The sequence below is a fragment of the Hyaena hyaena genome, unplaced genomic scaffold (assembly GCF_003009895.1).
Source record: "Hyaena hyaena isolate Hyena2069 unplaced genomic scaffold, ASM300989v1 scaffold_219, whole genome shotgun sequence".
Classification (NCBI taxonomy): Eukaryota; Metazoa; Chordata; class Mammalia; order Carnivora; family Hyaenidae; genus Hyaena; species Hyaena hyaena.
In genome coordinates, this window is record NW_024080850.1 from 2,037,864 (window position 1) to 2,052,058 (window position 14,195).

At 53.6% G+C, this 14,195-nt stretch overlaps 2 protein-coding genes across 5 annotated transcripts in view; one reads left to right on the plus strand and one right to left on the minus strand.

The window, feature by feature from the left end:
• The window catches only part of PPIL2 (peptidylprolyl isomerase like 2), a 29,974-nt gene extending 25,728 nt beyond the window's left edge, over positions 1–4,246 (plus strand). Inside the window, exons 16-21 of one of the 4 annotated variants that reach the window (XM_039242797.1) lie at positions 405–461; positions 1,049–1,121; positions 1,237–1,299; positions 1,394–1,533; positions 1,787–1,889; positions 3,730–4,246. In XM_039242797.1, coding sequence (XP_039098728.1) covers positions 405–461; positions 1,049–1,121; positions 1,237–1,299; positions 1,394–1,533; positions 1,787–1,883 — 430 coding nt within the window. In that variant the 3' untranslated portion in view covers positions 1,884–1,889; positions 3,730–4,246. Of the gene's footprint in view, positions 1–404; positions 462–1,048; positions 1,122–1,236; positions 1,300–1,393; positions 1,534–1,786; positions 2,693–3,729 lie in introns of those variants that run through there. The other 3 variants (XM_039242795.1, XM_039242796.1, XM_039242794.1) reach the window with 3 other exon arrangements.
• On the minus strand, positions 3,889–13,710 carry YPEL1 (yippee like 1). Its single transcript, XM_039242798.1, has 4 exons — positions 13,439–13,710; positions 9,540–9,583; positions 8,240–8,348; positions 3,889–7,057 (listed from the first exon to the last, which is right to left on the minus strand). The coding sequence occupies exons 1-4, from the start codon at positions 13,553–13,555 to the stop codon at positions 6,968–6,970; spliced, it is 360 nt and encodes a 119-aa protein (XP_039098729.1). The 5' UTR covers positions 13,556–13,710; the 3' UTR covers positions 3,889–6,967.
• Between the last annotated feature and the right edge of the window lie 485 nt (positions 13,711–14,195).

Genomic DNA, 14,195 nt, shown 5'->3' on the forward strand with positions numbered 1-14,195 from the left:
ATGTTCCTCAGCGTCTTTGCTCCCTTTCCTGCTCGTGTCCTTTCTTGCAGTTCAGAGTCCCTGCTCCTTTAGCTGCTGTCACACTGGTGTGGGCTGCAGTCTCCCCTGCCGCTCCCCCAGCAGCCTCTCCCTGCGGGCTGTGGCAGTTTGCCCGACGGGCGGCAGGCAGAGCCTCTCCTGCTCTTTCCCAGGCAGCTGTGCCCCGGGCCTGCTCCTGGGGAGCCAGGGGTCCTGGTCGCCCGGAACGGGCAGGGCATGAAGGCCAACACACGAGTGGGCCCCAGCTTCCCAGAGTAGTTCTCGAGGGACAGGCACACCTGGTTTGCGCCCAGAAGCCATGACCCAAGCCAGGCTGGGTGGGGGAGCTCACGCGCTCGTCCTCACGGCCTCTCTCCCTTGCCCAGCTTCATCACCTTCCGCTCCTGCGCGTACCTGGACAAGAAGCACACGATCTTCGGGCGGTAAGGGCAGCCGCTGCTGAGGTCTGGGGTGCTGGTGTGGGTGGGCTCCTTACCCAGTGGGTTCCTCTCACTGCCTTTCCTTCTGGCCTGGCTCCGTGCTCGTTTGCCCTCATGACCATCGCTGTCGCGGTCATGGCCGTGCAGACCTGCTGGCTGGGAGGAGAGCAAGCTCTCGCCCCCTCTGGCCGGCTGCCCTGCCCGAACTCATCCCCCTGAGGCTCTCCTCTGGATGCTTCCAATTCTCAAGTCTGGTCCATGTCTCTTCTCTGTCCTCTTGTCCTGTGAAGGCCTGGATGGTGTTTCGAGCTCTGTGACTTCATGGTCTGTCACACCTCCCAGCTCAGCCGGCTGTAGCGCCAAAAGCATGGAAGCAAGGGGTGTGGCTATGTCCCAATAAAACTTGGAACGAGGCCTCCTGGCCCTGCTCTTACCTCTCCCCTCGGCCCCCCCCTCCCAGGGCCATGCCCCTCACCCCAGTGGGACCTTCTCAGGCCCATCCTCTGCCCTCTTCCTGGCATGCCACAGGGTGTTGGCTTTTGGGGGTTCCCTGCCTGGGGCACAGAGGTACCCCTGTCCCTCTGCCGCAGGGTTGTCGGGGGCTTTGACACACTGACAGCTATGGAGAATGTGGAGAGTGACCCCAAAACTGACCGCCCTAAGGTATGTAGTCAGGGAGACAGAGGGACCGCTGCTCAGGCCTGGCATCAGGCAGGTGGGCTAGGAGGGGCCTGCTGCCTTCTGCCGGCCCCCCTCATTTGCCTCCCTCTGCTGCTAGGAGGAGATCCGCATCGACTCCACCACTGTGTTTGTGGACCCCTATGAGGAGGCTGACGCGCAGGTGAGGGGGCCTCAGCCACCGGGTGGGCAGGGCTGCTGGGGAACTTGCCCAGCTTGAGGGGCTCCAGGCCAGCTGTTGCCCTGCTCCCTGACAGATCGCCGAGGAGCGGAAGAAGACGCAGCTCGAGGAGGAGGCCCCAGAAAGCACAGTGAAAACAAGCCAGCCCAAGCCGGGGAGCCAGGGCCCCCAGACGTACCGCCAGGGGGTGGGCAAATACATCAACCCGGCAGCCACGTAAGTGAAGGGAGGGCTGTTGTCCCGTTTTGCACGTGCTCTCCAGTCTTACCGGTGCCCATGGGTCAGAGCCCGCCAGTGGTGAGGACGAGCAGGTGCCGTGGGGCCCCTGTGCAGGCTGGAGATTGAGGACTCGGGGCTGGGGGTACATGACGGTGTGACATCACGCTGAGGGGAGCTGTGGGAGGGTGTGGGCTCCCAGCTCCGGGACCTGGTATACAGATAGCAGCTAGAGCGGGTCTTCTCTTTTCAGGAAACGTGTAGCAGAGGAAGAGCCCTCAACCAGTGCAGCTGTCCCTGTGGCCAAGAAAAAGCCCAGTCGGGGTTTTGGGGACTTCAGCTCGTGGTAGCAGCAGGTCTGTCACTCGGTATCCCCTTAGGGACTCAGGCCTGGGGACCTGTAGCCACCCATGGAGTTTTCTGCCCACCTGACTACTACTCACCAGAGCTCTTGCTTGTTGCCTGGGTCCCCTTTCCTGGCCCCTGGGCCTTCCCAACCTTCACTTGGGCCTGGCCCTGCTTCCAGGCCTGGGCCTACCCAGAACCCGTGTCCCGGGCCACCAGGCATGAGCTGTGGATCAGCCTGCAGTGCAGGCCTAGGACGGGGAGGAAGGCTATCTCCTGACTCTCGCCTTCCTCCCGTCCCCTCCCCATTTTGGTCATCTTGTCTGGGACTCAGATGGGTATCACCTGGGACCTGGTTAGAAACAGATTCTCAGACTTCGGCTCTTCTGACCCGGAAACTCTGGGGGCAGGGTTCGGCATCCAAACCTGGGGGGCAGGGGCTCCTGCTGCCGGTGGCGTGAGGACACTAGACTAGAGCCTTGACATCAGTTTCTAAAAGTCTCTTCTGCCTTATGCCTGGGCTCAAGGACCATGGGTGGTCACAGCCATGTTCTCCTGTGGGCCGCACCCAGGACTGGCCGCCTCTCCGCCTCAGGACAGGAGCAGGACCGCATGTGGGAGAAGCCGGCCAGCGCCTGCTGTTACTGACGGATGTGCCGAAGGCCCGGGCAAGCTGGCGTCCCCCGACCCCCCGCCTATGTGCTCACTTGCTCCCCAGCCCTAGCACTAGGGCTTCCAGGCCAGCCTCACCAGCGGTTCCAGACTTAAAAATCCCTTAACTCTATTTTTCTATAAATGTCTTTTGAAAAAACCTCCTTGCTCGCCTGCCCACCCATGTTTTCTGTTCATTCTGTAGCCTGTGTGCCAGCCTGGCTTCCATGCTCCTGACACCTACCTTGGCCTTCCCAAAGCGCCTCTGCAGAAGGATGGGGACAGATGGCGCCTCCCACCGCCTATCTCCTTTGGCCACAAGGCTGTCCACCCCTCACACCCGCTCCTGAGGCCTATGGTCTCGAGGTCAGCAGAGGCCATACGCTCCCCTCCCTCCCAGCTTATCTTTGGTTCTTTCCCTCACCCAAGCTTCAAATTCATCACCAAGTGTTAACAGCACTTCCAGAACATACCTGGGCTCTTCTTTTTCCATCTCTGATGCTGAACCCCAGGCTCAAGCCCTTTATCTCTCACCTGCCTCTTTTCAAGCCCCTCGTGCATATCCACACAGATGTCCTATCTGTCACCCACCTAAAGTTCGTTGGCATCCTGCTTCAGGATATCCTGGCTCAGGATACCAGGCATCCTGGCTCTCCTCTGTGCGGATAACAAGGTCTGGGCCCCACAGGCACCGTACCCCTCTATAGTCCCCTAGCTGGAGCCAGGGACCTGGGCTTTAGAGAGTAACCTCTCAGCCTCTGGCCAAACCCTCATCTTCATGACCTCCTCACCACTACCCTCCCAGCTAGTGAAAGGCTTATACTCCAGCCTTTATGCCTGAAACGTATCCCAAGAGGCTGGTTCACCCAGGAGGTGAGGGCGGGGTGCAGCGAGAGCCGTGTAATGCACTTGCAGGCCACTGACTAGTCGCTGGTGGGCTCAGGGTGTGTGGTGGTGAAGACTTGGGAGAGGGCGTATCCCACAGGGCTCTTAACCCCTCAGTGTTGAGAAGGACGGGGGAGCTCAGGTTCGGCGTTCCCGGGCTACGTGCACAAGCCCCAGACTAGCGGGGAGCTTGGCGGCACAGAGCTCGAGACGGCGGGCCGCATGGCCCCATGTAGGACTGGAGCCCAGCAGGGGAAACTCTGCTGCCCTTGTGCCTGGGCTCACTGAGGCCCACTTACCTGTCCGTCCGCCCAGCGAGGACCGTGCATGATCACAGCCATGTTCCCCTGTGGGCTGCACCCGGGACTGGACAGGACCAGGACCGCACGTGGGAGAAGGCGTGGGCAGTGGGAACTGCCGGAATCCAGGGCCCCCGGCGCCTGCAACAGGAGGTGCTACTGCGCAGGACACATCTGACATGGGAAGCTTTATTTTTCAACCTCACACAGACACACAGGACGAGGGCTGGACACGGAGGCGGAAGGAGGCTTGTGCACGTGAGCTTGGCAGTCCTGCTCCAAGGGGCAAACCTTCGGGCTGTTGTCCGTCGGTCCATCCCTCCAGCTGCACCCAGTGACCACATGCACCTGGCCCGAGGCACGGCCAGGCCACCCTGGGCTGCAGATCCACCCAAGAGCCTTTGACAAATGAGGGTTTACATTTCTGTAGGTCGTTTTGGAACTTAGTTTTCTAGGTATTAAAACCACTTGGATTTTGTAAGTACCTGGTGAAGTCATCAGGTAAATTAAAGGACTTTTGAAAAAAATTCCCATTTCTGATTTCGCCTAATATCTGACAGATGCCATCAAGAATAAGCGTTAAGGTATAAAAATACTATATATATGTATATATAAAACAACAACTAAACCATGTTTCTAGAGCAGATGTGCTGTGCCAGAGACCATCACATAGTTTAAGTCAAATGCATTGATGATCCTGGCCTCACCTCCCAAACTTCAAGGAAAAAAATATTTTAAATAATTTAAATAAAAGTCACAGGATGATATTTACTGTTTAGGAATTTAAAAGGGCGGAACATTCCAACACTACCAGCACATCCGGTTGTGGGCTCGTGTGTGAATGTCCTTCCCTGAAGCCAGCTCACGGTCCGTTCTTTTGGTTTCAAAAGGAGCTTGGATTTTTCAGAAGACCAACAAAGTGGTAAGGGTTTTCGTTGGTATCAATTACCAACAAAACAAAAAACAAGGCCTAAGACCACTAGTAAAAATGTTTCAATGCCATCACAAAAGACAATACAAAAACCAAAGTGCTCAAATCCAAGGAGCAGTAAACTTGCCCAGAACATATAAAAGCTTTAAATAGAAGTTTAGTATATACAAAAATCGGTCAGAAGAATTTGAGAAGATTCTTCAGTTTCCGCGATCTTGTGGAGAAGCACGCGGGAGCCCTGCCCTCAGCACCCCCAGGACCCCATTTCCCTCATCCTCTAGGGGCCTCGGCCACAGCGCTGAGGCTCATGGAGGCACCGAGCAAGGAGGGAGGGGTCGGTTTGGGCGAAGTCTTCCAAGAGGAGTACTCCTCAGCCAAGGCGTCTTTCTGTCCTTCCAAAGCTGCCACTGAGGACCAAAGCCGCAGATAACCATGCTTCGCGCGCCAGCTCGAAGAGTGCGGCGTCTTCAGGTTTCTGACCGTGGCCGTGAGCGCAGGACTGCGCCCCGGGAGCCTGAGGGCTGCACAGCTGCACATGAACTCAAACACGGGGCTGCTCTGGGACAACCTGCATCTGCAGGGGTGGGGGTACAGCTCAGGAAGCAGCAGCCTGCTGGAGCACCTGTACGCGCAGACACCTACCTACACGGCTGTACAGAGATCTGCCTCTGACACGTGGAGACGTGCGTACACCAGCTCGCGCTCCCGTGCCCTCGCCCACAGCAGGGCAGCGCCATTTCCCCACATTCCAAGGCTTAAGCCAAGAGAGGTTGCCAGAAGGGAGACTACGTGAGCAGCTATGGCAGAAGCAGCCAGGGGAGCCCGGTGCCTGCACAGACCATGGGCTCTGGGGCTCAGGGGAGGGCGGGCGGGAGGGAGGGAAGGGACCTCCCACGGGACTAGAACCATCCTCTCAGCCTTCCCGGCCAGCTCACATTTGCCACTGGGCTGACCTTGTCTGCAGGTACTTTCAGAGCCATTGGCCAGGCGGAGAAACATCTGGGCACGCTGCCCTTCTCTCTCCCTGCCTCCATGGGCCGTCTTCCTGCCCCCACCCCCAGCACTTGGGTCCAGGGGTCTCCCCACCAGACCCCTGGAGCAGCTGGCCGGACCCAGCAGCTGGAGTCAGGCTAGAACACTGAAAAACAAAACTTATTTGGGAATGATCTTTGGCCTCCATGCTCTGAACATTGGCCAAAATTCTGCAGTGGCCTCTCCTCGCAGGGGCATAGGTGGATGGCCGAGACACAGGACTTAGAAGACCGCCTAGGTCCCTTCAGTTCAAGGGACAGAACCAGGAGGGCACGGGAGACCCATATTCATTTACAAAGTTTAAATCAGTCATGGAACTTTACCCTTTCCTGAACAAAAATGTTAAAACAATCTCCCAAATCTCAAGTTTGGAAGTTTATCCTGCTCGTTCTGGCCTCTTACGTATGCAGAAGTAATCCTTTTTCTTCAAGTACATCAGAGTAGAAAAGGAAATCCGATTTTACTCGGTCCAGTGTGTTACACTCTAACTCTGTGGACCACCCACCCTCAGCAACAGACGCAGAGGCCCCACTGCCACAGGGCCCCGCCGGACTGCAGCCTAAGCAGCGTGCCCCTGCAGACCCCTGGAACATTCTTTGCTAATGCTTGCTTTCGAGATAAGGAAGCTGTTGGCTTAAATAAACAAGATGTTTCATTAGACATACTTCTCTATTTATAGCTTATCTAAAATGTAATCAGCGGTGTCTGTTTTTGAGCAAGGCTTTAAAAAAAGAAAAGAAAAGAAAGGTCCCTTGGCGAATAGATTCATTGACTGCTTCTGGAAAGTTCTTAAATGAGCACTATGCCTTAACAGCTCATCTGCAAGAGGAACAGCCCATTTGTAGTTTCACAAATTAGTGGGGAGAAAAAGTGGGCTACGGTACCCCTACTCCAAAAGAGAGGAGTGAACTTGCTCTTCTAAAAAGCCCCTAACCCTGTGGCCCGCAGAAATTCAGTTTGGTTTTCTATTGAACGTGAAAGAGCACAGCCAAACTCTATTGTAAAGGCATAGGTTAAAAGAAGGTATTAACTAGATGGGTAAGTCATCAGTTGCTTAATTCCTTCTCTGGAACTTGAGAAGTTAGGAAAAGGTCATTGAAACATTCTGGAAACAACCATGTACATGAACAGAACAGAGGCTGAGGGCACACCTTACCACCGGAGCGGCTGGAAGAGGCCAGCCTGCAAGGTTCAAGTTCAAGAAATACTGTCATCCAGGATGCTCCTAAGTTTCCATTACATTTAGTTTTTTTTCCACAAAATAGTTTCAGAAGAGAACAAAGTTTTCACTTTACTCCCAACCATTGTCTTTGATCATGTGGGCAAGCTCAATAATAAATTTTCCTTCCTTATATTTCTGACTGCTCTCAAAGGCATGTTCCTTGAAAAAGAAAAAAAAAGTAGAAAGAAGTCTCAGGACAGAATCAAATTTCACTTTGACTTCATTACACTCTTGGTGAAGAAAATAAGTGGATGGTATTAAATCTCCCCAGGTGATCCCTTCGCAATGCTGACCGGGGTCGGGGGCAGGGGCGGGGGTGGGGGTGGGTTCTGTCTTGGGTGACAGGTGCACCCAGGACAGGACAGGTCACCCCTACTCGTCGTGAAGTTATAGATAAACTCGTAGGGAAAGGCTAATTCAAATTTGCTACCAACCCTGTACCACTGCAAGGCAGTCTGGGAGGCCGAGGAGCCAGACCCTCCTTGCAGGGACTGCGGGTACGGGGCAAGCGAAGGCAACTCTGCCAAGTGCCCTGGGAGTCGTTCAAGATGTCGGAAGAAGAGAAGGCCCTTGGGTGGGCAGTGAGGGTGGAGCGCAACAGGCTGGGGGTGCGTGCGGGCCTCGCCGAGCCCGTCTCCATGTGTGATGGGGAATGCGGAGAACAGGAACAATCGGGAATTCCAGAAAGAGGGAGAGCAGCTGGCCCTGACCAAGACGACCAGAATGGCTGCAGAAAAGCATGTCACGAAGGCAGGCACCAGCCACACCCAGACACGCCTCTCAGATGCCAGAGCCCAGGGTGGACGTGCACTCGATGGCCGGGGGCACCAGGCGTGTGGGCCAGAGGGACACATCTGGGAGTCGCCAGGAGGGGTGGGGGAACACGGGAGCAGGGAGTGTGGGGGAGCAGAAGCTGCCCACGGGCCAAACCTCTGCTGGGCAGGGGGAGGCCAGGCTTGGGGGGCGCAGCAGAAACTTCTGAGCACCGCATCCGGGTCTGCTCGCCGTCGCTACTGCAGAGTAATGTCAACAGCCACCTTGGGCCTGGCTGGCCGGCAGGTGTCCCCCAAACAGATGGGGCCCTCCCGTCATTCCAGGGGCCCCTCAGGGGGGCCCAGGTCTGCAGGGTGGGACTGTGCGGTGTGGCTGTCACCCCTGCCCTGGGAGTGCAGGTGTGCCTATGTGACTGCATCCATCTTTAATTGGATTTCTATGTTAAAACACAGTTTGATGCTTCCAGGGGGGAGGGCTTACTTCTTTGCGAAGTGTGTGTCTGTTTGTAATGTGTTTTATGTGGTAATCTGTGCAGCGTCCGAGAGGTTGGAATAGATGGTTACTCACATATTTCCACCCGAGCGTGGTTTTGCAGTTTTCACAGTAGATGTCTGCGACCGCGTGCAGGCCAGTAAGAAGGACCCTCTCCTCCGCGGGGCCACAGCCCACGTTCACCCTGCAGGGAAGGAGGCAGGACACTGCTGGACACCAGAGCGGTTTCCCCTGGCCCCCGCCTCACGGGGTTATTTCTCTAGCTAACTGGTTACCAGAGGCACCAGTGTTTCTTAGTAATGCCCCGCCTTCCCACCCCCTGCCCACCACCACCTTTTATGAGAAGGAACAACTGTTCATTTCCCCAAGAGAATCCCAAGATGGGCCGGGCTGCTGGGGAGGTGACCACAGTTCTGCGGTGTGTAGTGCAGTAAAATTCAAACCCACCACAAATGGGGCACGGACCACATCGCGTGTGGGAGCTAGTTCCTCAGGCAAGAGCACACCCTTCCCTGAAACTCTGACTGGAGGGTACAATTCTTTAAGTTCGCCTAAAAACACTCGATCAGGGGTGTCTGAGTGGCTCAGTTGGTTAAGCATCTGACTTTGGGTTTTGGCTCAGGTCATGATCCCAGGGTCGTGGGATCGAGCCCTGTGTCAGGCTCCATGCTGAGCATTGGGCCTGCTTAAGATCCTCTCTTCTCTTCCTCTCCCTGGCTCATGCGCACTCTCTTGCTCTCAAAATAAAAAATAAGAGGGGCGCCTGGGTGGCTTAGTCAGTAGCGTCCGACTTTCGCTTGGGTCATGATCTCGCGGTTCGTGGGTTTGAGCCCCGCGTCGGGCTCTGTGCTGACTGCCAGCTCAGAGCCTGGAGCCTGTTTCAGTCTGTGACTCCCTCTCTCTCTGACCCTCCCCTGCTCACGCTGTCTCTCTCTCTCTCTCTCTCCTAGAAATAAATAAAACATAAAAAAAAAATAAAAAAATAAAAATAAAAAATAAGAATAATGAGGGGTGTCTGGGTGGCTCAGTGGGTTAAGCACCTGACTTCGGCTCGGGTTATGATCTCCCAGTTTGTGAGTTTGAGCCCTGTGTTGGGCTCTGTGCTGACAGCTCAGAACCTGGAACTGCTTCAGATTCTATGTCTCCCTCTCTCTCTGCCCTTCCCCTCACTTGCACGCTCTCTCAAAATTAACATTAAAAAAATTTTTTTTTAATGAAAATAATAATTTTAAAAAAACCCACTGGTCATTCCAGCCTCCCAGGGAACTCTACATATTCCAGCTTTGAGTAATTATTTGCATGGATGTACAGAAGCAATAAATGTGACGTGACCAAGAACACGGCAGGTCCACGGGCCACCAGCAGTGGTACTCACACAGAATTGAAGAGGTAGGCTCGTCCCTGACTTCCCTGAAAAGACTGCAAAGAAGAAAAAGCTGTCACAGATTTGTCACAGTAAGATGAAAAGGGACGGCGAGTTTTGCATTTGGGAATGAAGGTGGAGACACTGTTCCAGGTCACGGACCTCGACGTGAGCTGGAGGCCGAGCTGGGGAGCAGAGACCGCAGGTCTCCGGGGCTCTGGACCCACACAGAACCCAGAAATCACTGGGCTCCCGGAGCCCGAGAGGGGCTGCTTGGTGCCCTGATTCATGCCACCAGGACAAGCTGCACCACCGGCCACCACACAGGAGGGGCAAGGGAGAGTTTCCATGCTCTTCCTTTGAAACTTATAAAACAAAGCCATATCCCAAGATGACCCCTTACTTGGAGGGGGGACCACCTTCCAGTGACATCTCAGAATGTGCTAGAAATAAGTCCAGAAACAGCTTGTAGCATATTCATGTAGTCTGGGATGATAAGGTGGGGGAGGGTGCCTCCTGAATACCATCCGGTCAGTCCCAGTGCCCGCAGCCTTAGGGACAAGAGGCAATGGGAGTTCCCTCTTGGCCAGACAACGGGCTCGTCTGCTCTGTGCCAGGCTCAAATGACCAAACAGAGCGGGCGGACCTCAAAAATAATGAAATCAAGGACACTTTTGTGTTGTTTCTCTGCCTATCACCTCAGCACAAACTCAAGGCTGTGAGCAATGTTGACTGGAGCACAGAGGACCATATCTAAATGCAAAAGGCACACACTGTGTGACCAGCCACCCCCCCTCCTAAGAATATACCATAGAGACAAACGCACTGGAGTGCTTAAGGGAATGTGACAGGAATGATCAACATTCACCGTCTGCAATCACACACACACAAAAATGGGACGCAGATTTCCACCAGCAAGTGAGCCAACAAGGGCACTCACGTCCGAGACTCACGCAGACATTACAAGGGGGCGGGAGCGGATCGGCGGGAGCAGGTGCAAGAAGACAGGACAGTCCAAATACTCCGAAGTGAAGGAAAGCTACCTGTCAGATGCTGTGTGGTGGGAGCCCTTCGTGTAAAGCAGAAGCTGTGTTCCCGCAGACAACAGAGAAGACCACAGACACCAAACTATTGGCGGTGACAAGTGTAAGGAATGGAGTAGGGGTGAGGAGGAGAAAGCCGTCCCGTTCCTGCCACAAACACGGTCACTGTGCAATCGCACACAGCTGCTTCCACCATTACAGATGGCAGCGCCCCTGCTGACCCCATGGTACGTGGTACGCCACTGTGACTTGGGGGCTTTTTGTTATAGTCGCATAACCTAGCCTAAATCGAGCAGTGTTTTGACTGAGATATATAGCTTTTAGGGGCACCTGGCTGGCTCAGCCAGTTGGGCAACTGACTCTTGGTTTTGCCTCAGGTCATGATCTCATGGTTCAGAAGTTCAAGCCCCGAGTGGGGGGTTGCGGGGGGGGGGGGACTGTCCATTGATAGCACGAGCCTATTTGGGATTCTCTCTCTCCCCCTCTCTGTCCTTCCCCTACTCACGCACACGTGTGTTCTCTCTCAAAATAAATAAACTTAAAAATATATATATACAACTTTCAGACTTGGAAGAGTTTTCCTTTCAAGTGGTTTTCTAGAATGAGGACTATCACTTCATGGCCAATGTAACCAATAATCATCTTATAGGCTTTCCTGCACATCCTTATTAGCCTTCAATTCTGTGGACCAATTTTCCTAATTCTCTCACCTACTCTGCAAATCTTTGTTTAAATAGGGTTTAGATCAGTGATGTGGTCAGATCTGTGGTTCGGATTTAGACCGAAGTCAGGCTAGAGCCAGGCCTGCAAACTTCTGTAAGTGAGGCCAGCTGATAAATATTTCAGGCTTTGGGGGCCATGCAGCCTCTGTTGCAACTACTCTGGCCTGACACATAAATACGTGACACATAAAGAGACGGATGCGGCTGTGATGATCCAATAATACTTCATAGAAAACAGGTGGTGTGCCAGATGCGACCCACAGATAAAACCAGAGCCTTCAAACAACTAGACCTGCCTGCACCAGGAATGGCCCTCTTGGACCAAGTGACACAGATGGCTCCAGAGGCCCGTGAACACCTGTCAAGACAATACCTCTGTCCTCATGTGAACTGGATCCCGCTCTACACGGTAACTTACAGACTAACACTGTATGGAAGGAAAAGCAGCAGTTTCCTGTATCACCGGCCGAAATGCAAGGTCTGATGCCTCTTGGCAGACTGTGTGCTTGGTGCATTTAGGTTCTCAGCGTGACTTTCATCCTGAGATGCTCAGTTAAGGTCACGGCTGGTGCCACCTAGCAGGCAGAGCCTCCGGGATGCTTCAGAACCAACACCATGACGATGTCCAACACCTATGCCTTCTGAGATGCACGGCTCACAGAGGTCACCAAGCCACACAGTCCCATCTGGAGGCCACACGAACTCAGACACTGACACATATGGAGCCTGCCGTGGAAGGTACTCAGGAAATCAGGAGCCGAGGCCCTCCCATTTCTGACTTGAATCTTCTGAGTGGACAAAGGAGGCACAGCAGCAGTGAGAGCGCAGAAACGCACGGTGTTGATTTCAGATGATGAACAGAAACAGGACAATGGTTCATTACCTCCTATCTAAAATATGGGTAGGGAAGTGTTCTTCTAACGGAGTCAAATGCGAAGCCTAAGCAGGGATTCCCGAAAAGCACAACTTCCTGACTTTGTTTTGGAAGAAGCATGAGGTTCACGTAGCCCAGGAAGGCAGACCAGTGAGGAAGTGGGGGGGCGGGTTGTGACCCGCGAGGATGGGCAGGGGAGAATGGTCACAACTTCCCACTATGTTTGAATTGTTTTTTACATGTTCACAAGTGGCGGATTCTAGACCCCACACATTGCTAAAAAAGAGTCCAGCTTAATAAGGAATTGGGGGCACCTGGGTGGCTCAGTCAGCTAAGTGTCCGACATTGGCTCAGGTCATGATCTCGCAGTTCGTGGGTTCAGGCCCCACGCTAGGCTCTGTGCTGACAGCTCAGAGCCTGGAGGCTGCTTCAGATTCTGTGTCTCCCTCTCTCTGCCCCTTCCCCACTCACACTCTATCTTTCTCTCAAAAATAAATAAATGTTAAAAAAAAATTTTTTTAAATAATAAGGAATTGAGCTGTTCTTTTCTCATCTACGAGGCTGCTCCCAGTCCTACCCAGAGTGCTCGGGGCAGCTGCCGTGGCCCTGTTCAGAGCATCCATCCTGAGGATTTTTCTAAAAGATCCTCTCTTCGGGGCGTTCAGTCAGTTACACATCCGACTCTTGATTTCAGCTCAGGTCACGATCTCACAGTTTTGCATGATCCATGCGTATAGCGCGATAGCACTTACAGCATGGTCTGCACTTAAAGCGCAGAGCCTGCCTGGGGTTCTCTCTCTCAACATGAATAAACAAACATTAAGAAAAAAGATCCTCTTTCCCCCATTCCTCTAGGAGAGCCTGTTTTCTCCTTACGCATTCTGAGTTTTTAAAATTTCTTCATTCCCTTATTATTTTAATAAATTCCCATATTATTAAACTCTTTCCACAGGTTTTCTAGACCTCCTTTGTTCCTTCGATGTTTTTTGGTTTTAGATGAACTTTACTGCTCTGACAAACTAACCTACTCCTCTAGCTTTTTGTGATTTCCTGTCCCTCCAAACCCCCCCACTGCACAGACACCACGACCGACACGCCGAGCACACCAACATCACAGTGCAGTCACGCTCCGTCATGCACGGGGCTGTCATCGACGCTGCCCAGGGGGCGCTACAGACCCACAAAGTCACGTGATGGTGGCATGTTCACCTACGAATTCGGTCTGATGGTCCTTAGGGGGACTGCATCGTGTTCTGGGCACAAACCACTTGCCTTAGAGATCAGCTCGTCGTGATTGGCCAGGTGGGCTCTGCAGTGGGCACAGCTGTACGTTCGGTGACAGTCTGGCAGATAAGCTTGGAAAGTTTTGGATTTTGTCATCTTCACCATCTCGGCGGGGCACTCTTCGCTCAGCTCAGGGCTGGCACCGGAAGAACCGCGGCTCTGCTGGGCTCTCTGACAAAAGAGACACTGAAATATGCACGCAAGAGCCGTTGTTGTTTGGAGGGCGTGTGGCACTGTCCACACAGCTGGGACGAGAGAAAAAGGTCACAACCTGTCAATGAATCAAGACAAAGCAGTGGGTCATGGAGGGAGTGAAATACATCAAGGAGGCATGTTCAGGGGGCATGTGTTTTGAGGAATAGGGTGAGGGGGCCAGAACTGGAAGATCTAATTCATTAATATTATACATAAAGAATACTAATACTTCGGGGCGCCTGGGTGGCTCGTTCAGTTAAGCATCTGACTTCGGCTTAGGTCATGATCTCATTGTTTGTGGGCTTAAGCCCCACATCAGGCTCTGCCTGCTTTAGATTCTGTGTCTCCCTCTCTCTCTGCCCCTCCCCTGCTCATGCTCTGTCTCAAAATGAGTAAGAGAGAGAGACAGAGAGAGAGAGACAGAGACAGAGAGAGGAAGGGAGGAAGGGAGGAAGGAAGGCAAGGAAGGCAAGGAAGGCAAGGAAGGCAAGGAAGGCAAGGAAGGCAAGGAAGGCAAGGAAGGCAAGGAAGGCAAGGAAGGCAAGGAAGG